The sequence below is a fragment of the Eupeodes corollae genome, chromosome 1 (assembly GCF_945859685.1).
Source record: "Eupeodes corollae chromosome 1, idEupCoro1.1, whole genome shotgun sequence".
In the NCBI taxonomy this organism is placed as follows: domain Eukaryota; kingdom Metazoa; phylum Arthropoda; class Insecta; order Diptera; family Syrphidae; genus Eupeodes; species Eupeodes corollae.
This window is the reverse complement of record NC_079147.1, coordinates 91174671-91199128: the sequence shown is the minus strand read 5'-3', so window position 1 is coordinate 91199128 and position 24458 is coordinate 91174671. Positions and strand designations below refer to the sequence as shown.

At 32.8% G+C, this 24458-nt stretch overlaps 1 protein-coding gene across 1 annotated transcript in view; it reads left to right on the top strand.

The window, feature by feature from the left end:
* The window catches only part of LOC129941473 (uncharacterized), a 52139-nt gene extending 28590 nt beyond the window's left edge, over positions 1–23549 (top strand). Inside the window, exons 3-4 of the mRNA XM_056050113.1 lie at positions 22918–23156; positions 23213–23549. Coding sequence (XP_055906088.1) covers positions 22918–23156; positions 23213–23549 — 576 coding nt within the window. The remainder of the gene's footprint in view (positions 1–22917; positions 23157–23212) is intronic.
* Positions 23550–24458: the final 909 nt, after the last annotated feature.

Below are 24458 nucleotides of genomic sequence, written 5' to 3'. Positions count from 1 at the left end.
GGACTCCATGGGTCGCAGGTGCACCGAAGTACTAAAAAATCGTGGTGGCACAACAAAATATTAAAAAAAAATTATATTTTATTGTTTAAGTTTAAGAAAAATTGTGTTAATTAGTTTTAAGTCTATTGTTTCTATTTTTTTTTCCAATGGAAATAAATTGAGTTAATTTTTTGTTATTTGAATTTTGAATCAAATTTTTTTTTCTCTATTATTGAAAGCGTACTTCAATATACTTTAAATAAAAAATGTAACATTAAAAAAATAATGCATTTCAACGAAGAAAATTTAAACATTACCAACAAAACAAGTCGTTTCTATTATTTTTTCCATGACTGTATGTACATATTCTTGTAACTACCATTATAATTAAAATTACTTTTAGTTTTATGGAATTCGTTGCAATTTGTTTTCTGAAGTAGATATTTAATTTTGTATGAAGTAAACCATACAATATAAGAGAATATATGTATGTAGAGGGGCACCATTTACTCTTCAGGCCTAGGGCCCAAAAAAGCTAAATCCGTCGCTGGTCAACTGCCAAGGCAAGAGTAGGCTCACGAAATAAAACATTCAAGATATTGGATTATCAAAAATTAGCTGAGGAAGCATTTTTAAAAATAACGCCTAAAGATTGGCGTTAAGTGTCTGAAAAAGGTATAAATAATCCAGGTGACGATCAAGCGAATATGAATACGACATTAGGTCTGTTGTAATTGTAATTTTATTTTAACTAATTATTCATTTATTAATTTTGTATTAAAAGTTCGCTGAAGTAAATCAAATAAAAAATAAACTCATACATTCCATCTTATTTTAATTTAAAAAAAAAAACAAAGTTGAGTTAGTTGTATATTGAAAATGATGGACATTTGTTTAAATTATCTTTTTTTCAACACTGTATCCATTTTCTTATAATGTGTTAAAAATAAAATAAGAATAATTATAATTTGGATCCGATATCTTCTACAATAATTCTCTATGGGTAATTATTCTCAGGCGTCATCTGTTCTTTAATGTGTAATGATTAATATGATAAATTAAACAACGCGCGAAATTTCATCAGTCACACATTAATAAATAAATAATCTTAACATAATTCATTCACTCTAGACTTGATTCGTTGATTGGTGCTAGAGGATATGATTATGATTAATTAGAGACAATATTTCGTTGCATTACGAACTTAGTTACGTTTTTTTTTCAAGAATTACATCTTCGTGATGGTTTTGTTGTGGGCGGTGTACATTTCCCTGTTTGAAAAGACCAAAGATAGATTTGTGGAATTTTTTAAGGGTGCCTTAAAAATTATTGTGTATAAAACATTAAACTGAGAAAATATTTAATCAGGTTATAAATAAATGTAATATATAAGACCAATTACATTTCATCTAACTTATCTTCTGGTACTTAAAGATTTCCTCGTATTTGACTGTTGAATCAGTTCTTTTATATCAATTTTATTTAATATAACCTCTTTTGGAGATTTCTGCTTTAATGTATTATGAATTTTTGATGTAAGTAAAACAAAACTATTACTTTAAAAAGATCAATATTAGAAACAGAAAAATGTATGAAATATGAAACTATAGCTGAAAAAGCTCGAAATGGATAAGTACAGGATTTTGACACATTTTGTAGCTTATCTTAGAAAATAAATTAATTCAAAGACATTTTTTTTAGGATCGATACTTTTACATTACCAAAAAAGACCGGGTCTAAGAGGATATACCCTAAAGTTCTGAATACCAAAATTGACATCTGTGACTTTTGGCATCTGCTAATTATGACATCGGTCAATTTTGACGTCTGTCACTTTTGACATCTGTGCCTTTTGACGTCTGTCTTTTTTGACATCTGTCACTTTTGACATCTGTCATATTTGACATCTGTCAATTTTGACATCTGTCAGTTTTGAGATTTGTCACATTTGAGCTACTTAGCACAGTGTGAGTGACAGTGGTTTGGTAATTTATTTGTTTGATTTCAGAAATATAAACTGAAATAAAACAAATAAATTACCAAACCACATAAAATAAATAAATAAATAAATAAGTAAATATATAAATAAATAAATAAATAAATAAATAAATAAAAAAATAAATTAATTAATTAATTTATTAATTAGTTAATTAATTATTTAACTAATGAATCATTTAATTAATTAAATAATTAATTAATAAAATAAATAATTTTTTTAACTTTACAAAGAAAATATTATCATATTAAAAAATCAACTATTTGAATTTTAGAATTTCCAAAAGCTCATAAAATATTTTAAAATAAGATCATATTCTCCATTATCTTTTACAATTTCTTCCCTCTCAGTTTTTCTATTTAAGGTTATTTTGCTCACATTTTTTAATAAATTTCTTACAAGGTAAGAAATCATTTTTTTTTAATTTCAAATTTAAGGTTTTCACTCCCGAAACTTTTTGGCAATGAAATTTCTGAGGTCGATGGTTATATTTATAGAAAATTTTGAACTTCAAGGCCTACTACAATTTTCAATTTTAAAATAATGGCCAGTGGATTCAGCAAAGTGTTTTTAAATCTTTAAACATATGTCACTTTTCAAATCTGTCAATTTTGTCAAAAACCGCTACTGACATCTGTCACTTTTGAGTCTGTCTTTTTGACAGCTGTCACTTTTGACATCTGTCACTTTTGACATCTTTCACTTTTGACATCTGTCACTTTTGACATCTATCACCTGCCCAGATATGATATATTCAAGCAAATTACAACCAGATCAAAAGGGGTGAAACATTTCTTGCAACGTGTCGCGCGTCGGTGAAATCCTAAGCACCTAGCAGCGTATTTAGCAATATCTAATATGTGTATTACAGATCACCTATTATGAAATTATCTTTGAAAGTTGATCAGTTTTCTGAATGAAAGTGCAACTCATAGATGAGGGGGTGTGTTACGCTTCAGCATTTAGTTTTTTATCCATTCAATTCAAAACGGTTTTTGATTACCCATTTGACAATGCTGTCAAGATTAGAATTGAATGAGCTTATCATACGCTGCCGTTGAAGTTCCACATCTGAAGAACAAGGGTATTAAGCTAAAAACGAATATGAAAAGCGGAATTTAATGGATTAGAAGAGGAAGACAATAAATCGTTTATGAATATAACGAAGGGAGTCGGAAACAAAATAGAACCCTATGGGAAACCAGCATTTATTTTATGAATTTCCGATTTGAAACTGTTCGAAAGGTAGTTCCTAATAGACATCTGCAATGAATGACTTGAAACCAGTTCCAAGACATTCATATTTTTTCAGTTACCTAATTCATTGCACTCACATCTTGAAAATCAAAACGAATAAATTACCTGATATTTGTTTACTGAATGAATGTTGCACCCATTCATACCAAAACATTAAATGTAGTGTACTCATAAGGAATGGGTATTCGTCACTGTGTACAACGAGTACACCGAGTACAGCTAATACACTCATTTATCTTACTAGTCAAATACGAACTTCTTATATATCCTTTATCATAATAGAAAGAATTGGAGGAGATCGGAGGCTGTGTAAGAAGTGTGCTAATGAAGAAAATTTGTTGAGATCAATTAATTTATATTAAAGAAGGGACCAATGAATTAGATTTTTACATATATGTTTTATTTATCAATTTTTTTATTCGTTTTCTAGTTCTGTACATATTTTTTTACCATTATAATTTAAAAACATTATTTGACTTACTAAAACAGGGTCAGAACCAATTACACTTCGTTTTTCAGAAATTAATTGTCTAGCCGAAGAAAAAACTCGTTCTGAAGAAGCACTACTTTACTTACTGGTGTAGCTAATATCTTACAGCTTACTTTAAATAAAAGCGGAAATTCCATTTGGTGCAAGTGCCACCACTGTAAATATTAAAATTATCGTGGAAAGTTACATTTGTGTTTTCATAGTTGCGGAGTTCGTTATTCACTTTATCAGTAGAATTTACAGATTCTATAGGTTGAATAAAGTCTCTTAATAATTCTATATCATCCGATACTAAATTCTGAAACTCTTCATTTATTAATTGTTCTGAGCCTTGTGCCTTGTGCTGCCTGTTCAGATACTTCATTTAAATAACTTTGCATAATGCACTTACATTCGTCTTTAATAGTTTTTTTTCGGCTTCGTTTAATTGAATTAATTTATTTGCTGGAGAAAACAAAACAAGGGCGATCTTATGAATTATTGTCAAATTTTGTAATACTATGGAGTCCAAAAAGGAATTTAATTTTGTTTTAAAATTTGAAATAGCATCTACATCTTCAGAATCAACAACTCATTTTTTTTTTAAGCGATGAACGTGAACAATTGTTAAATGAAGAGTTGCATAATTTTCACCCTCTAATTGTTTTGAAGTCTCTTCAAAAGGTCTTAAAATTTTAGTTAACGCACTTATGTGACTTAAATTTATATTAACGATTCTTTGCAATTCGTTTTTTTTCCTGTAATATATTTGAGATTTCGACCCAGTTTTTTTCGATTGAATCCAATAATTAAAACATCGTGTTCCATCGTGTACACACACTGCTCTTTAGAGATGTGGTTAAGGAAGAATTTAAACCGGATTTTTTGAAATATTTGACAAGTTTGGTGCACATATTATTTAAATCAGCAATTTGAGGATTTTCTTTAATAGTTTTTTCTATGGCGTTATGTATCAAATGGTTGATGCAAAATATATTATGAAGTGATCGGAAGGCGGAAATCATGTTAGCACCTCGGTCCGTTACTAAAATAAAATTGTCATTAAGGTGGCATTCAAACTCACTTAACAAATGACTGATCTTGGACTGAGAGGACATGGACGAACCCCATTTCCCGTTTTTTTTTTGTTTAAACATCTTGTGGGCAAATTGAAATATTTTGCCTACATTACGCTCTCCTCATGCTTTCTCTCTGGCTATATCTTTCTTCTCTCTCATTTTAAAAATTGTGCATAAAAAACATAACGGATGCGGGATGACCCTTTCTTGAAATGTCGCTCTTAATTCTCATCCAATTATAGATGGCTAGCTATAGTTTCACTTCAAAAAAAATAATTGAAATCCACCTACCTGTACATGATTCACCTTTCATAGATTTTAAGCCTAATAGCACAGATAATAAATATATTATTATTATCAACCTGATGTAGGACACAATTTTGGAATATGAATGCGGCATTAGGTCTGAAAACTAGGTAAAGGGTGATTTTTTTGAGGTTAGGATTTTCATGCATTAGTATTTGACAGATCACGCGGGATTTCAGACATGGTGTCAAAGAGAAACATGCTCAGTATGCTTTGACATTTCATCATAAATAGACTTACTAACGAGCAACGCTTGCAAATCATTGAATTTTATTACCAAAATCAGTGTTCGTTTCGAAATGTGTTTCGCGCTTTACGTCCGATTTATGGTCTACATAATCGACCAAGTGAGCAAACAATTAATGCCATTGTGACCAAGTTTCGCACTCAGTTTACTTTATTGGACATAAAACCAACCACACGAATGCGTACAGTGCGTACAGAAGAGAATATTGCGTCTGTTTCTGAGAGTGTTGCTGAAGACTGTGAAATGTCGATTCGTCGCCGTTCGCAGCAATTGGGTTTGTGTTATTCGACCACATGGAAGATTTTACGCAAAGATCTTGGTGTAAAACCGTATAAAATACAGCTCGTGCAAGAACTGAAGCCGAACGATCTGCCACAACGTCCAATTTTCAGTGAATGGGCCCTAGAAAATTTGGCAGAAAATCCGCTTTTTTATCTACAATAATTCTCTGCGGGTAAATATTCTCAGGCGTCATCTGTTTTTTAATGTGTAATGATTATTATTATAAATTATCCAACGCGCGAAATTTCATCAGTCGCACATTAATAAATAAATAATCTTAACATAATTTATTCCCTGTAGACTTGATTCGTTGATTGGTGCTAGAGGATATGATTATGATTATGATTAATTAGAGACTATATTTCGTTGCATTGCCCCCTTAGCGAAGTTTTCGTTCAAGAACCACATTTTCGTGATGGTTATGTTGTGGGCGGCGAACATTTCATTGTTTGAAAAGACCACAGACAGATTTGTGGAATTCCTTAAGGGTGCTTAAAAAATTTTTGTGTATAAAACATTAAATTGAGAAAATATTTAATCAGGTATAAATAAATATTATTTATTACACCAATTACATTTCATTTCACTTATTTACCAACTTCATCTAACTTATCTCCTGGTACTTAAAGCTTTCCTCATGTTTGACTGTTGAATCAGTTTTGTATATCCATTTTATTTAATATTACCTGTTTTAGAATTTAAATTTAAATTAGGAAACGCCAAAAATCCAAAACGTTATAAATTATTTAATTTCGAAAATTTAAATCATTGAAATCAAATGAAGAAAAACAATTAATTTTGCGACTGACTGGTTTGGTGGTTGCCAGAAAAGAGAAAGATTCTATCATCTTTACATTGAAGCCAACCCATATGCACTTGCTAAAACCACTTGCACACGATACCAATATCAAAGGTATTACCTATGTACCATTGCGGTTTATTCTTTTTCTTAAATGCAACGGTCTTAGCAAGCAATGCATAGATTATGTAGGTATGTAATATGTTTACAAAAAATAAGTTAACAACAAAAAAATATATCATAAACAGCTTCCGTCATTTCAAAACCAATACAGTAGATATAGCATAGGGCAATTACAAAATGTTTGGCAATTTAAACAAAATTAAAATTAAATTAAATTATATAATGATTTAAACATTTATTATTATTATTATTATTATTATTATTATTATTATTATTATTATTATTATTATTATTATTATTATTATTTATTAATCGCAACATAAATGTTACAAACTAATCTTAAACAAGCTACAGCACTAGCACTACGCTTTTGTCTGGTGTGAAAAAGTAGTTTTACAAAGTGTTTTTTAAAAATAATGTATACTTAATATAAAATTAAATATTAATTATTAAATATGAAATATGAGGGGAGGAATTCAGGGGTGTCAGGAGATAGCGCTCTGACACGATCACCTGAGACCCCTCACTTCCTCCCCTTTTTTGAAATAATTGTTTACAAATATCAAATAAATTTTTCAACCTTTAGTTGTTTCAATATGTCATAAATGTCTTTGATATGTTTTGCAGATGAGTTTGATAACAGAAAACTTAAATTTTCTTTATTTAATTGTTTACAAGTTTGTTTAATGGTGTTACATTCTGTTATAATATGGTTTATGGTTAGTAATTTGTTTGTTTGGCAAATGTGACATGTTGGTTGGGGTTCTCTTCTTAGTATGTAGCTGTGGGTTAACCAGGTGTGTCCTAGACGAAGTCGAATGAAGCATCTGTTCATATTGGTTGGCGTATCTAATGGGTAGGTTATTGGTGAGCAATCTTTGTTGAAACTGGTATAGTGGTGTATATATGAACTCCAATTATCTTTGATCTGTGTTCGAAATTGTTGGTTAATGTATTTAGATAAGTCCTTTTTTGTGGGACTAAATTGAGATATTTCGATGTTGGGGTTAGTTGATATTTCTTTTGCTTTTCTATCAGCACAGTCGTTGCCTTGGATGTTTGTATGACCAGGGATCCAGATAATTTTTAATTTATCCTTGTGTGATATGATATTATCACGGATATTATATTTATCAGCGGTGTGCGGCGTTTTATGTTAGTGATAGTTTGTAAGGTAGATAAACTGTCTGTGAAAATAACGGTTTTTTTATTTGATGCTATTCCCAGTTTGGTGGCTTCATCTGAAGAGCTTCTGAAGTAAATATTGAGAAATAGATGGGGAGTTTTGCAGCGGATTTAATTTCACCAAGCTTGTTGACAACTGCGAAACCACAGCCTACGTCACACTTGGAGCCATCCGTGAAGAGAATATTCCATTTGCTTTCAGGATATTTGCTGAGGAGTTCCAAAAACAGTTGTGTGTATGTGTCAATTGGTGTTATGTTTTTTGGATATTTTGCCAGGGAAGTGTCGATGGCACTGGGTGGTAGTAACCACGGAGGTTGTTTTTCGATGGGTGTACATTTTATTTTAGCATTGATATTGAGATTTCTTGCAGAAAAAACAGCTGCGTATAAGGTTGAAGGTTGTTTTGGTATTTTCTTACGTCTTAGAAAAATCTGCGTGTATTGGTGATCTATACGTTTCAAAGAGTTTTGGTACCAACCGAGCGGTAAGAAGGTTCTTCCTTTCAGCGATACTGTTAAATCCTCCTTCGGCCATCATATTTTTGATTGGTGTGGTACGGAAAGCTCTGAGGCTTGTTCTTATTGCTGTCTGGTAGGTTGGGTTTAGTATTTTAAGGTTACAAGGAGCACACTTGCCATAAATTGTAAGCCCATATTCAATTTTTGATAAGAAAATTGTTTTTGCTGTGGTAATGAGTGTGTTGGTATGAACAAGGCTATTTCGTGATGCTAGATATTTTATAATATTGAGTCTAGGAGCTAATTTTTTAACTAATTCGATACAATGATTTTTAAACTTAAACTTGCTGTCAAATATTATGCCTAAAATACTTAAACTACTAACAGTCTCAATGTTTACATAATTCATTTTAATATTAAAATTAGAACATTTAATCTTTCTGCATATATGAAGATGTTTATTTTTATTTAAGGATATTTTCGCATACAGATTTCGTTTATGACTTCTTTAAATAAATTAATAGATTGGATGACATTATTACATTTAGACATTATATATAGGTCATCAGCGTAAATAGAATGATCGATATTTTTAAAGTTTAATATTATTTCGCTGATGTCATTAAAAGCTATAATAAAAAGGATGACCGATAACGGAGATCTTTATGGGATTCCGTTTTCGCTTGCATGGATTTTTGAAAAGCAGTTATTAACTTTGGATCTAAAAGATCTTTTGTTCAAGAATGATTTAATAAAATAAAACATTTTAGGTTCAAGATTCCATTTGACAAGTTTGTTCAATATTATATGTATACCTATACGTTCGAAAGCCTTTTCGAAATCTATTGAAACGATTGAGATGTGATTCTTGCATGATAAGCTATTTGATATGTATTCGTCTATATGTAGAAGTGAATCTATTGTACCGCGGGTGTGCTTAAAAGCTACTTGATTTGGATTTGTAAGTTCGTTTTTCTCAATGAACTAAAGAAGTCTTTTGGCGACCATTCTCTCTAACACTTTGCTTGTGCAGGGTAGAAGGAAAATGGGTCGATAACTGTTTATATCAGTAGGGTGTTTGTTAGGCTTTGGGATTGGAACTATAGTGGCAATTTTCCAAGAATGTGGGAGTATCCCTTGGTTGTATATTTCATTGAAAAGTTCCAACAGTCGCTTTTTGATATTTAGTGGCATATTTTTTAGCATCGGATACGATACGCGATCATATCCGGGTGTTTTGCCTTTGACTGAACTAAGACAGCATTCCAATTCAAGTAAATTAAATGAAGATTCTAATTGTTTTGCTTGTAGTGATAGGTTATTTTGGTTCGGTCTTAAGTTGAATGATGCTAATTTGGCTTGTTGAAACTGAGTAGAAAAGTTAGAATCACTACAATAAGCAGAACAGTGTTTGGAAAAAAGTTCGGCGATCAAGTGTGGATCTGTTAGGGATTCATTGCCAGTTTCAATTACTTTTATTGATTGGGGTATGTAGTTGCCTGTAAGTGTTCTTATATCTGACCAAATTTGTTTACTAGATGTATTGGGATTTAGGTTTGAGGTGAAATTTTTAAAGCTTTCGATTTTTGCCGCTTTGGAATTTCTGCGAAAAATGGCGTTGGATTTACGGTAATTAATGAGGTTTGTTATATTCGGAAAATTTTGATAAATTTTCCAAAGGTGTTGTTTTTTTCGCGGAGGGCAGCGATTTCAGGATTGCACCAAGAGACGAATTTTTTGGATGGTTTGCTGTTAGATTGTGGGATAGCCAGGTTGGCTGCGAAACGAAGACCTTTACTAAATAATGCTGCTTCCCTGTTCACATTTGTGGATCGAGGCTTATTTTCAAAGTATTCTAGTGATTTAGATTGGAAAAGCTTCCAATCTGCCCGGTCAGTTAAGAACTTTGGAGAAGGTTTATGTTGTGTTAATTGATCATTAAAACTAATGCATGTTAAGATAGGAAAATGGTCGCTGCCGTGCAGAAAGTTGGACCTATTCCAGGTGATATTTGGGAGGAGGTTTGGAGATGCCAGAGTTAGGTCGACCTGCGTGTAAGTTTTGTGTGTTGAGAAATGTGTTGGTTTACCGTCGTTAAGTACGGCAAGATTTGTATTCAATACAAAATTTTCAACTATTTTACCTCTGTTATTTGTCGAGGGCGAACCCCAAAGTGTATTCCATGAATTAAAGTCTCCAATAACTATTAGTGGAGAATTTATTGTTGTTATAATGTCTTCTAAGTCGGATGAAGAAAAAGTTTGTTTTGGATGAATGTAAAGGGATAATATGGTTATTTTAAATTTAAGATTTGTTTCTACGGCTATTGTTGAAATGTTAGAGTTGATTGGTATAAATTTATGTGGGCTTGACTTGTGAACAAGCAGGCCAACTCCTTGTTTTGCAGTGTCAATAGAATTCAAATTATGAAAATAGGCAGAATATTGCTTGGGAGTCTTGATTGGAAGGTTATCATAAACGTGGGTTTCTTGAAGTGCTATTATTCGTGGTTTTATTTCTTTTATCAATAGCTCGAGTTCATGAAAATTATTTAGATATCCGTTTAGATTCCATTGCAGAATCTTAAGGATTGTTCGAGCTGAGTTTAGGAGCGGCTTTTGTGCAGTATAAAAGGTTTTATACTGTGAAAAGTTGCGGTGTGAATTTATATGGTGATTTGGTTGACTCTGTCGCCCCAAAGTCGAATCATTGAAACACTTTGAGGTGTTTGAGTGATTCGACCTTCGGACGACAGAGTCGTTATTTAGGGAGTCGACTGTATTCTTAGATGTCTTCATCATCGTCGCTTTGGGAGATGTTTTCGGTTTCCATTATTATGTGAGATGAATCAGTTGTTTGTTTTAGGTTACTCTTAGAATTAAGGTTTGAAGGTGACGTTATTGCAGTGGAATTAAGAGAATTTTTGGGGAGATTAAGGTGTTGTGAATTGGGTTGTTGTTGGCTGTCAATTGTAGAGATTGTATTGTGTGTTTTTAGATAGGTGTTTTGGAGAGATGAGCTTTTGTTTGTTGCTGTTTTGGGAGTAAGAGGAGTGTTTGGTGTTGTGTTCAAGGTTTTAAGAGAGTTTGTGTGATCGATTGTTGGATCATTTATAATAGATTTTGGTAGGGAAGTTTTATTTTGATAAGAGTTTTGTGTTGTTTGATTTATAGTGGATGAAGTGGGAATTGAGGGGTTTGGGTTTAAGTTTGAGTTAAGTGTATTTGGAGTATTAGAAGGAATAGATGAGTAGCTTGTTGATTTTACTGTTTTTGTAAACGGATTGTTTGTTGGTGGGTTAGATGTGGAATTATTTGCTATGGAGAGAGGAGATGTTAAGGAATTTGCTGCTTCTATATAACTATTCGGAGGGGGTTCGGTACCGTTTATAACTACGGAAGAGAAAGAGATTGTGGAAGTAGAAGCGATTTGATCGTTATAAATTTTTTTGGCTTTATTTTCAAAATCTCTTTTGCTTCTAAGAACCGTTTGCAATGCTTAGATGATGACGGGTGGCTTTCTGAGCAGTTAGCCAGAAGTTAGTAGGTTACAAGTAACGCAAGTGAGCGTGCCTGTGCATCTCTTCATGGTATGACCGAGTAATTGACATTTTTTACACCGCATGGGATTGGGGAAATACTCCTCTACTTTGATATTGTACCAACCTACATTTATCGATTGTGGAGGACGGAAGAGGTCGAATGTAAATAACATTAAGCCTGTTGCTTTTTCTTCGTTAGCGTCAGATTTTTTTTTAAATTTAAAGACCTCTGTTACACCTTGGTCTTTCATTTCTTCGATTATTTCATTTTCAGGAACGTTTATCAAGCAGGGAGCGTACGCTGTTCCTTTAGAACAGTTGAGTTGGTTGTGTAGAGAAATCGAGACTGGGCAGTGGCCCGAAAGGTTGGTTTTAGATAAGAAAATGTTAGCAATATTCAGGGATTAAACAAGGATAAGGAGATTTCCGTCACGGAGTTGTGTTATATACTCATACGAAGTGCTTATGGCATCTATTGATTTTTTTAGTATAAACACGCTTATAGAAGTAAGAGGGATTTTTGGGTCGGTAGGGGTAATCACTATGAATTTGGGGTTTTTAAAACTTGAGTGGGATGGGATATCTTCAATTGTTATTTTGTGGGGAGTATTATTTTTTTTCTTTCTTTTGTGAGGCGGGTCAGGTGGCTGAAATAATTCAGCAATTCTGTTGCCTCTCAGCACATTTGGCCCGGAGGCCATTATTCACTTCTTACACAAATTAAATATAAACAAATTATTTATAATGGGAAAGAGGGAAACCGAAAAAGAAGGAGGGATATAAGAGTGAAATAGGAGAAGTGCGATGAGAAAATTAACTGATTAGGAAGCGAGCAAAAGAACAATCGAGGGAACGATGTTGACGGCTCAGAGATCGGTCGATGAATGTGATTTAAACATTTTTAAATAAGACATATGTATACATGTATGAATAAAAATAATACCATCTTCGTTTCTCAACATTACAAATTTTGGAGATTTCTGCTTAAATGTATTATGAATTTTTGAAGTAAGTGAAACAGATATTATTTTAAGAAGATCAATATTAGAAACACAAACATTTATAAAATATGAAACTATATTAGGTACATTTTGTAACTAAGCCTAGAAAATAAATTAATTCAAAGACAATTTTTTTAGGATCGATACTTTTAAATTACCGACAAAGTCCGAGCGTTAGCTAAATATTGAAGGGTCTAAGAGGACATACATACCTTAAAGTTCTGAACATCAAAATTGACATTTGTAACTTTTGGCATCTGCCAAATATGACATCGGTCAATTTTGACATCTGTCACTTTAGTCATCTCTGACTTTTGACGTCTGTCTTTTTTGACATCTGTCACTTTGGGCATCTGTCAATTTTTACATCTGTTACTTTTGACATATGTCACTTTTGAGATTTGTCACATTTGAGCTACTGAGCACAGTGTGAGTGACAGTGGTTTAGTAATTTATTTGTTTGATTTCAGAAATATAAACTGAAATCACACAAATAAATTACCAAACCACATAAAATAAATAAATAAATAAGTAAATATATAAATAAATAAATAAATAAATAAATAAATAAAAAAATAAATTAATTAATTAATTTATTAATTAGTTAATTAATTATTTAACTAATGAATCATTTAATTAATTAAATAATTAATTAATAAATTAATAAATTAATAAAATAAATAAATTTTTGAACTTTACAAAGAAAATATTATCATATTAAAAAATAAACTATTTGAATTTTAGAATTTCCAAAAGGTCATATAATATTTCAAAATAAGATCATATTCTCCTTTATCTTTTTCAATTTCTTCCCTCTCTATTTAAGGTAATTTTGCTCACATTTTTTAATAAATTTCTTACAAGGTAAGAAATCATTTTTTTTTTTAATTTCAAATTTAACGTTTTCACTCCCGAAACTTTTTGGCAATGAAATTTCTGAGGTCGATGGTTATATTTATAGAAAATTTTGAACTTCAAGGCCTACTACAATTTTCAATTTTAAAATAATGGACAGTGGATTCAGCAAAGTGTTTTAAATCTTTAAACATATATCACTTTTCAAAGCTGTCAATTTTGTCAAAAACCACTATTGACATCTGTCACTTTTAACGTCTGTCTTTTTGACATCTGTCACTTTTGACATCTGTCTTTTTTGATATCTGTCACTTTTGACATCTGTCACTTTTGACATCTAACAATTTTGGCATCTGTCACTTTCAGCATCTGTCAATTTTTACATCTGTCACTTTTGGCATCTGTTGATTTTGACCTCATAAGCTGCCGTTGAAGTTCCACATTTAAAAGAACAAGGGTGTTAATCTAAAAACGAATATGAAAAGCGGGATTTAATGGATTAGAAGTGGAAGACAATAAATCGTTTATAAATATAACGAAGGGAGTCGGAGACAAAATAGAATCCAATGGGAAACCAGCATTTATTTTATGAATTTCCGATTTGAGACTGTTCGAAAGGTAGTTCCTAATCCAACAAGAAAGAAATCCATCAATACCAAAAGACACGCATTTTGGATAAAAGAGCTTGATGCCAAACTTTATCAAATGGCTTTGAAATATCAAGTGCAATAATCTTTACTTTCTTCAAAACGATGTAAAGATTTGTTCCACTGTGCGCTGAGATTAACCATGAATACAACGCTCTCAAGAATAGGAGGACTCATGACATTATCCGGTAGCTGCATTTAAATTGGCTTTATCAATGGAGCTTACATCGGGAGTTCCATTGTGGACTAGCGTTGAAACATTCCACAAAGAATTAAATTTGTAAACATATCTGTGCTGGAATCCATGTCACTATCGAGCAAGCATAGTGACTAGTTAAAGTTTCTGAAGAATTTATTGAGTCTGTCCCAGTGGTTCTCATATTTCTTAACGGTTCTCATAGGAGTTTTTTCTTAAACTGGGTTTTTTGACATGAGAAATTTTGCAGATAGCAGACAATGATGTGCCTAAAGACGGTAATACACTGATTGTTTATTTATAAGGGTCAGAGGTAACAAACAAGCTTAGGGCGTTGGCGGATTGGCCTGCAATGTCAGGGATTCGAGTTGGCTCATTGACAAGCTGAGTAAATTAATTTAACTCATCAAAGACCGTAACATACCTTCCTTCGGGTATTGATTGGTCAGAATAGCGAAGCCAAGAAGAATTGTGTACATTGAAGTCGCCCGCAATGACGATTATAATGGACGAGGATAATGGCCCACAATTCTTTCAATGGAGTCAGACAGAGTATCAAATTCGTTAAAAGTTGAATTTCTGTCCAGATTTAGACTTCGATAAGGAAAACAGATTAAATTGACATGAACGGCAGAAATAGATGTGCAGTGTCAATAGAGAATGTATTTGGTTCGTTTCCGCAGGTGCAGGAGAACGGTGGGTTTAAAGATCAATTCGGGAAAAACTAAAAGGATGAGCATTAGACCTTTTCCATCCTTTTAAGTCGATATTTTTGGACAACCAGTAGACTTCAAAAGCCTTGAGATTAGCGTCTCTATTTGTGGCGAAACTGAGTCGGGCCGTATCAGAAACACAAAGACTGCGTTTTAAGTGCTTTAGAACATTTAAAATCAAATATTTAGCGTTAAAACTAAGTTGCGACTATTCCGCTGCAATGTTATGCGATTTGATTTATAAGTTTTTCTGAAAATTGTGACTAGAAATTAGGGCGTTCTAAATAATCTTTATTACGTTTTAAAACATGCCTTCCTTTTGATTAAATTAAGAAACCATACGCATTGTTTTTCATTGAAGACTGGTAAAATATTAAACAATTCAAATTGACCTAAAGCAATACATCATAAATTGATCCATCCAAAAAATATTGATTTAGGAAAGCAAGAACACTCGACACCTAAATCCCATGAAAATGTCGAAAGACTGAGAATTATTGAAAGTATTTCACTTGAGACAAACAATCAATCAAATATTATGTTAAATCATTAAAAAGAAATGAAGACGACAATCTTTTTCTTGCAAGTTATTAACGACGCCATATTTCTTGCCGCTCTTTTGAAATTTCTTTGTAGTAAGGTTTGCCATTTCATGCTGGAAAGCTATACGAGCCAACAACGAGTCAAAATGCTTAAAATATACTATCGAAATTCGGAGACAGTGGCCTCAACGATAGAAGCGCTATGTCCAATTTATATTTTTCATAATCGTCCAAGCAGATCAACAATTAAGCGTATAGTGTAAACAAATTTGAATTCACAGGCACAGTACAAAATGTTCTTGTGACAGTAAAACAAGGAAGTGTCCGTAGTGTCAAGAATATTGCTTCAGTTGCAGAAAGCCCAAATGTGTCTCTAACACGTCATTCTCAAGCGTTAAGCGTCTCTGTGACGTCATTGTGGCGAATTTTGCGAAAAGATCTTGGCCTATATCCTTAAAAGATTAAATTGACGCAAGAACTGAAGCTACTTGACCACCAGAAGCGTTATTATGTTCGTTGATTATTGAGCTGAGCAACAACTTGAAAATTATCCGGATTTTCTTCGAAAAATCATCTTTAGCAATGAGGCTCATTTCTGGCTGAAGAGCCAGACAAAATATGCGGTATTAGTCAGGCCGCAATCCACACTTACTCCATGAGTCATCATTGCATCAAAACTACGTTTTGGTGTAGTTTATGAACCGGTCGGTGGCGTTATTTTGCCGTACTTCTTGCGTGATGCTCAAGCCCGGCATGTTATTGTGAATCGCTACCGTTCAATGGTAACCAAATATTTTTGGACCAAATTGTATGATATGGCGCAATAGCGCTCTTATTGAGTTATTGCCGTTGAATGATAACATTTCAAAGAACGCAAGTTTCCAAAAAATCAATTTAATTTTTTTTTAAATATATGTTACACATTTTTCTATGGAAATAAAGAAGACAAAAATATCAAATATGTTATAAATTTTATTAAGTATGATATAAATTAGAATTAAAAATAATATTTTTGACTTGCTACTCAAAGTGGCCACCCTTAGCCTCAACACAGGCCTTGAGTCGCTTCGGCCAATCGTCTAAGAGAGCACGCACCTTTTCCTCAGGAAAAATCCACACTGCTCGGACAAGGCTTGATTTCAAATTCGGATGTCATCTGTGGCAAGCCATCAGCTCTAGCTCTGTTCAAAAAGAATAATCCAGAGGATTGAGATCGAGACTGCCTGAGGGCCAATCTGATTCCTTGATGAACTCAGGAACATTCTTTTCCAGCCACAATTGGGTCGATTTGGCTTTGTGGGCTGGAGCTGAGTTCTGCTGGAACACCCAATGCTTTTTATTGAATAGAGTATTGTTGAGTGGTTTCACCACTTTCTCTAAAACGTCTTCTTGGTAGTTTTTTGCTTCTGTTTTTACACCTTGTTCACAAAAATGCAACTTTGTGTTGCCTTCGTTGCTCACTCCCACCAAACCATGATTGAACTTGGATGATGGCCCCTTTCGACTCTACCAATTTTATCTTTTGCCTCCTGTGAACTCCGAGCACCTTATCATTTTGGCGATTGTATTTTTCTTCAATGGTGAAAATTTTCTCATCTGAAAACATGATTTTACGCTACCTTCCATCACCTTAACGCCTGAGCAATGCTTTTGCTCTTTCCAGCCTATTTTTTTTTTCATTTTTTTAAACAACACTTGTGTTTACGTACGTTCGTACGTTCGCGACGTTTTTTTCGTCGTCCATAGCTCAAGGACCAGAAGAGATATCGATTTCAAATAAATTTTGTTATACAGATAATAAGGCAGAAAGATGCAGAAAGAGTTCTCAAGAAAATTGGGTGGGCGGATTTTTTACTATAACAGTTTGAAAAAAGGTGACAATTTTGGTTAACCCTAAATATCTTACGAACCAAAAACGCTAGAGACTTGAATTAAGTTGTATATAATATATTGTAACGTGAAGTATATTTTTTGAGAAAAAAATCCATTTAACGGTTTTTTTACAAATCAAAAAAACTGAAAAAAATTGTCACCTACAAAATTTTACGACAATTTTGTGCAACGAAGAATAATGTTTTCGACAGCCGATAAAAATTTGAGAAAAATCGAATTGACAGTTTTTTTTATAAAAATAAAAATCAAAAAATAACATTACTCAAAGTTGGTATAAATTGAACTTCGATTCAAATATCTTTTCAAAAACTTGAAATTTTGGCTTCAAATTTATCTTATCTTATAAGAAATATTGTTTTTAACATTCTGAAAAATGTTGAGTAAAATCGAATTGACAGGTTTTTTACAAAATATAAAAACCTACAAAAAAATAATAAGTTGGTAAAAATCGATTTTCGACTCAAAAATCTTTTCAAAAATTGTAGATATTGGCTTCAAACTAATTTTATCTTGTAAAAAATATTGTTTTAAACATTCGATAAAATTTTGAAAAAAATCGAATGTACAGTTTTCTTACAAAAAATAGAACTCTAAAAAAAAACGATACTAGAACTTGGTAAAAATTTACTTTCGACTCAAATAGCTTTTCAAAAATTAAAAATATTTCACAGAAAATATTGTTTTGATATTCAGTAATTTTTTTAAAAGAATCCAACAATCTGTTTTTTCATAAAAAGTAAAATTTACAAAACATAGTACGCAAATTTGGTAAATACTCACAAAAATCAGAGTTGGCTTCTCTGTTTGCATCTTGGCAATATTGCGTAATGTCAATGGGGCTTTTGTGAGTATTGAGGCAAAGGCGGCAGAAATGGGTTTAACGGTTAATGAGGGCAAAACAAAGTACATGCTGTCGTCAAGAAAGGACATACAACACCGCCGTCTTGGTCAAAACGCCAAGATCGACAAACGTAACTTTGAGGTAGTCAAGGACTTCGTCTACTAAGGCTCCGCTGTAAAAGCAGAAAACAACACCAGCGCTGAGATCAAACGCAGAATAACTTTTGCTAACCGCTGTTTCTTTGGACTAAGAAAGTAATTGAGTTTTAAAGTCCTCTCTCGAGAGACCAAAGTGTTGCTATATAAGACCATTATCATCCCCGTCCTGCTAAACGGTGCTGAAGCATGGACTATGACAAAAGCGGATGAAAGCACCTTGGGTCGGTTCTAGAGAAGAGTTCTTCGCGTGATGTACGGTCCAGTATGCATCGAAGGGGAGTGGATGAGAAGATGGAACGACGAGCTGTACGGATTGTACAGCGACGTAGATTTAGCCAGAAGGGTAAACGTCCAATATCTAAGATGGCTGGGTCACGTAGAGCGCATGGAAACCAATGCTCCGGCCCGGAAAGTCTTCGGATCCACACCCTCAGGACAGCGTAGTAGAGGAAGACAGCAATTTGGGTGACGCGCACAAATGGAAGGTGACCTCACACAACTTGGAGCGCGAAACTGGAGACATCTAGCTAGGGACCGAGCTAGATGAAGAAGTTTGTTGTGTGAGGCCCTAGTTCACACAGGCCTATAGGGCCACCTTAATTAAGTAAGTAAGGTAATCTTTTTGTAGCGAGAAAGAAAAGAAAAACTTAATTGTAAAAGTTAAGTGTGTGCAATGGTACCCTTATTTTTAATAAGGGTACCAACTCAATTCTCCAATTTGGCACATGTCTTCACGGGTATGGAGTAAAATTCACTTTGTTGAAGGTATTTTTTAGCCAATTGGGAAAAATGCTTCGGGTTATTATCCCACATAAGCTCCCATGTAATTGGCACCTCCTCTTCAGTTAATAGTAGTATGACAAAATTTAAGATATGGACATAATCTACAACGTACATCTTATCTTTGATCCAAAATATCGGACCTACAGACACAGAAAAGCACCACTAAATCATTTCATTCCACCACCGTGTTTCACTGTCTTCTTTGTGTATTTTAATTTATTTTCAATCGGAACAAAACAAATTAATCTTCGTTTTATTCTACCACGAAACGGTATTCAATTAGAAAGATTCGTTTGTTTGCAAAGGCATGTTTTTCTTGCTCAAAAACGACACTTTTCGTGGACTTATACTAGAAAGATTTGTTTTTATTAGTAGGTTTCTTATTGTTCTAATCCAATTTTGTTTATTTTTGAGTTTTCTTAAAGAAAGAAATGGTTTCTCCTTACTTATTTTTACCAAAAAGCAATTTCAACCATCGGCTTTCCAGTTTGTCTTAGTTTTTATACCACTTCGCGTTCAAAATGTAATCCACTACCCATATTTATAAACTTCTCATAGGAAGTTATTGTACTGGGTCCGATTTGTCAAATTGAAAATTTTGACATTTCTCGAAGTTTCAAGATCCCTAGAGTCAAAATAAAAGATTTTTAGAAAGATGTCTGTCCGTACGGCCGTACGTTCACGATGTTTTATTTTCGTCGTCCATAGCTCAAGAACCAGAAGAGATATCGATTTCAAATAAATTTGGTATACAGAAAATAAGGCTGAAAGAAGAAGAAACTGATATCAAGAAAATTGCGTGGGTGTTTTTTTACAATAGCAGTTTCAAAAAAGGTGAACATTTTGGTTAACCCTAAATATCTTACGAACCAAAAACGCAAGAGAATTGAATTAAATTTAATATAATATATTGTATTGTGATATCAAAGAAGTATATTTTTTTGAAAAAATCCAATTAAGGATTTTTTTTATAAATCAAAAAAAAACTGAAACAAAATTTGTCACCTCCAAAATTTTACGACTAAAATTTGATTTTATATCAAAATCAAATTTGTGCAACGAAGAATAATGTTTTTGACATTTGATAAAATTTTGAAAAAAATCGAATTGACAGTTTTTTTTTATAAGAAATAAAAAATATTACTTAAAGTTGGTAAAAACTGAATCTCGATTCAAATACCTTTTCAAAAACTTGAAACTTAGGCTTCAAACTTATTTTATCTTATAAGAAATATTGTTTTCAATATTCTGAAAAATGTTTAGAAAAATCGATTTAACAATTTTTTTACAAAAAATAGAAAAGTAAAAAAAAAATAATAAAAGTTGGTAAAAATTGATTTTCGACTCAAGTATCTTTTCAAATCTTTGTGATATTGGCCTTAGTTTACTTTTATCTTTCAAAAAATATTGTTGTGAACATTCAGTAAAATTGTGAAAAAAATCGAACTGACAGTTTTTTTACAAAAAATAAAAACCTAAAAAAAAAATGTATAAAAGTTGGTAAAAATTGATTTTCGACTCAAATATCTTTTCAAAAATTGAAGATATTGGCTTTAAGCTGCTTTTACCTTTCAACAAATATTGTTGTTAACATTCTGTAAAATTTTGAAAAAAATCAAATTGACAGTTCTTATACAAAAAAATTTAAAACCTAAAAAAAAATTAACAAAAGTTGGTAAGACTTGATTTTCGACTAAATATCTTTTCAAAAAAATGAAATATTGGCTTCAAACTTATTTTATTTCACAGAAAATATTGTTTTCGATATTCAGTTATTTTTATATAAAAATCCAACAGTCCGTTTTTTTCATAAAAAATAAAATCTACAAAAAATAGTACGCAAATTTGGTAAAAATTGATACGAGCACATAAAGACAAACTTTTAAGCAAGACAAATCGACAGCCGGGATGGGAAGTTATCAGTGTGGGTCGCATCCCAGCTTCTTTTTAAAATTATAGATGACGTTTAAAAATGTTGTTTAGTATCTAAACAAAATATCTGACAAACTCAAAATGTCTATTTTCATACCAAAAAATCGATCCTCACATTAGAATAACAGTTAAAGTATAGCTTGAACCAATTCAGTTGGCCTACTGCGCATTTCTCTCTCAATTTCTCTGATTTACTCTTTAATTGGCGCCAATGAAGCTGCTGCTTCAGCTCTGAAGCTGTAATGGCTGAATCACAAACACAATTCAGCTCCGGCTTCACCTGACGTTAACGAGATCAGCCATATGAATTCAATGCATGCTATCAAAATGGAGCTTCGACATCACGTTTCGTTTGACAACCGTTAGGAAAAGAACGTAATGTTACCTAATGTGAACCCAAGCGAAAATTCTAGTTCAATTTTCTGAATATTTGCTTTGTCTGACAGTATAACAGCTGTAAAAAAATGTAAACAAAGAAAATATTTGCTTTTCTCTGAAGATTCGCCGTAGCCAAACAGATTTTAATTGTGGAAATGACGACGGCAACGAGATAATTACTCCAAAGAGAGCGAGATCCTCAAAGCGAGAGGGCGAAGATGATTTGAAATCCTTTCTGGAGGATTGAATGGGACCGTGTCAGCCCAGTTGAGCTCGGCAGCTCCTCCTGCGCGCGATGTGGATGAGGAGTTTATGCTGAACATGGCTAAGCGCATGAAACGGCTGAACGAAGTAGTGCGATTTAATACGCCAAAATATAGGCAGATGTCAACGAAGAAAATTATGTTCGCAGCTGTTGAATATCTGAATATCCCATACGAAACATCCACGCGAGGACTTGCTTTGGAACTTCGTGTGACAAATACTTTGGAGAAAAATGTTGTAAGCAAAGAAATAAACATTTTTATTTGCACAACTACTTGCAACAGAGTTAAGAAAAGTCGCGCACTTGGTTCAATAGGTTTTCTCCAACTAGTTGTTATATATTGTAGTCCATACTTGTATACACATACTGTATGTATCAACCAGCCACTAATTATGTGGAGTATATTAAGCTACTCACTCTTTGAATAAACCTCCTTTCAACAAGACGTGCAGTGTTTTTCTTTTTGAGATCTTGACTCGACAAAACATAACATTTTGGCGACGAGCGGAAAAAAACCCAAAATTAAGAGTTTGATACAGTCATTTTAGTCTTTCGTAAAAAAAAAAAGAAGTCGAAGGTCTTTTTACAAGTCAGTTGATTTATTCGATCTTAAGTCAGTCGCTTTCGGTTTGCGGTAATTTCATACAGTAATTATGTCATTGATTGGAAATATCGAACCGTTTGATCAATCAAAGAACGATTTTAATACTTACTGTGAAAGATTGGAGCAATTATTCGTAGTCAATGCCATTGCGGTGGAAAAAAAATTGCCATTGCTCGTTACATTAATTGGTGGCGAAACGTATAGTGTCTTAAAAAATTTATGCATGCCTAGTTCTCCTATAGAAAAATCATACGATGCATGCAAGTCTTTGTTGCAAAATTATTTTAATCCGAAGCGTACAGTTATTTTAGAAAGATTTAAGTTTAATAAGAGAGATCAAAAAACATCGGAAACAATCAGCGAATACGTAAATCAATTAAAACAGTTAGCTCGACCATGTGAGTTTGGCGATTTTTTGTCGGCAGCCCTTCGTGATCGGTTAATTTGCGGATTATATAACGAAAATATACAAAAAAGATTGCTTTCGGAAGAAAACATCTCATTTGAAACGGCGTGTACTAAAGCTATCAGCATGGAAGTTGCCTTGATCGGAACGAAGGCAATGCACCACGATGATGCTGTTGCAGCTGTTAAATCGTCTAAAAAGCCACAATCTCAAGCTAAGTATAATTCGCATACAAATTTTGAAAAAACCAAGTCTTTTCATCCACATGTTATAGGTGTGGCCGTCAACATAATCCATCAACCTGTCCTGCACAGCACTGGAAGTGTTTCGCATGGAATCAAAAAGGACATACATCGAAAGTATGCAGAAAAGGGTGTTTAAAGGAAAAAACTTCAAAGCCAATAAGGAAAGTCGGAGACTCGGAGTCATCAGATGAGTATACGGATGATGCACTCAATTATGTAAACACAGTCGTAAGTCAAATTGGTAAGGACGTTCCAATTTTATCTGAGAAAACTATTGTTTGTCAAGAGATTCTTGAGAATCTTACTGTAAGCAAAATTAGTCCATTGTTGGTGACCAACTATAAGTTGGCAACGCTGTGCAAGTAAACGGTTGTGATTATTTTTGCTCTATTTAAAATCAAATACAAATTTATTTCTTTTTTTGAAAAATAAAAACAAAAAATTTATTTTTTCAATCCAATTTTATTGATAAATACATTTACACCAGGTAAATCTTAATTATTTAAGAAAAAACCCAAATATTTGAGTGCTGTAAAATTTTGTAAAGTCCTATGAGCGATAAAAAAAGAAAGAGCTGTCAAACGCCACCTAAAGACTCGAACCTATCTAGCTCAGAAGAAAATTCAAAACCAGCCGCAAAAATATTTAGATCCTCAACAAAAATGCCAATTTCTGATTCAGATTTAATTAAAATAAAATCAATCATTGATGGTTCAATCGATTCGAAGATTACAACAAAGCTCGTTAACCTTGCCACAAAGGATGACCTCCAAACCTTGTCATCTGAGATAACCGCATTAAAAAAACAAAATGGAGAGTTAACAACAAAAGTCCAACATATTGAAGCCCGTTGCAATAATTTAGAAATGGAACTAGAATTACAAAACCGGGAACTAAAGGCAAGTAATGTTATTCTAACCATCCCTAAAAACGACATTGACGTACAAAAAACAGTTGATGGCATAGTTGACCTTTTGCTTGGTACACAGGATAAACACGAAATGCCACCAGCTATTAAATTAAGCGAAAATCAATCCATCACTAAATTGAAACTACCCACTGGCTCAAGTTTCTTGGCAACGAGAATGCTTAAAAATGCAACAAAGTTGAAAGGCACAAGTTGCTATATCCAGCGCGACCTAACCAAACAACTACAGCACAAACGACGGATTCTGTTAAGTTATAGAAAGGTTATTAAATCTAAACAACCCAATGCACCAATTTTATTAAAAAACAATGCTTTAGTTATTGGAAAGGATATATTTTATTTAACAA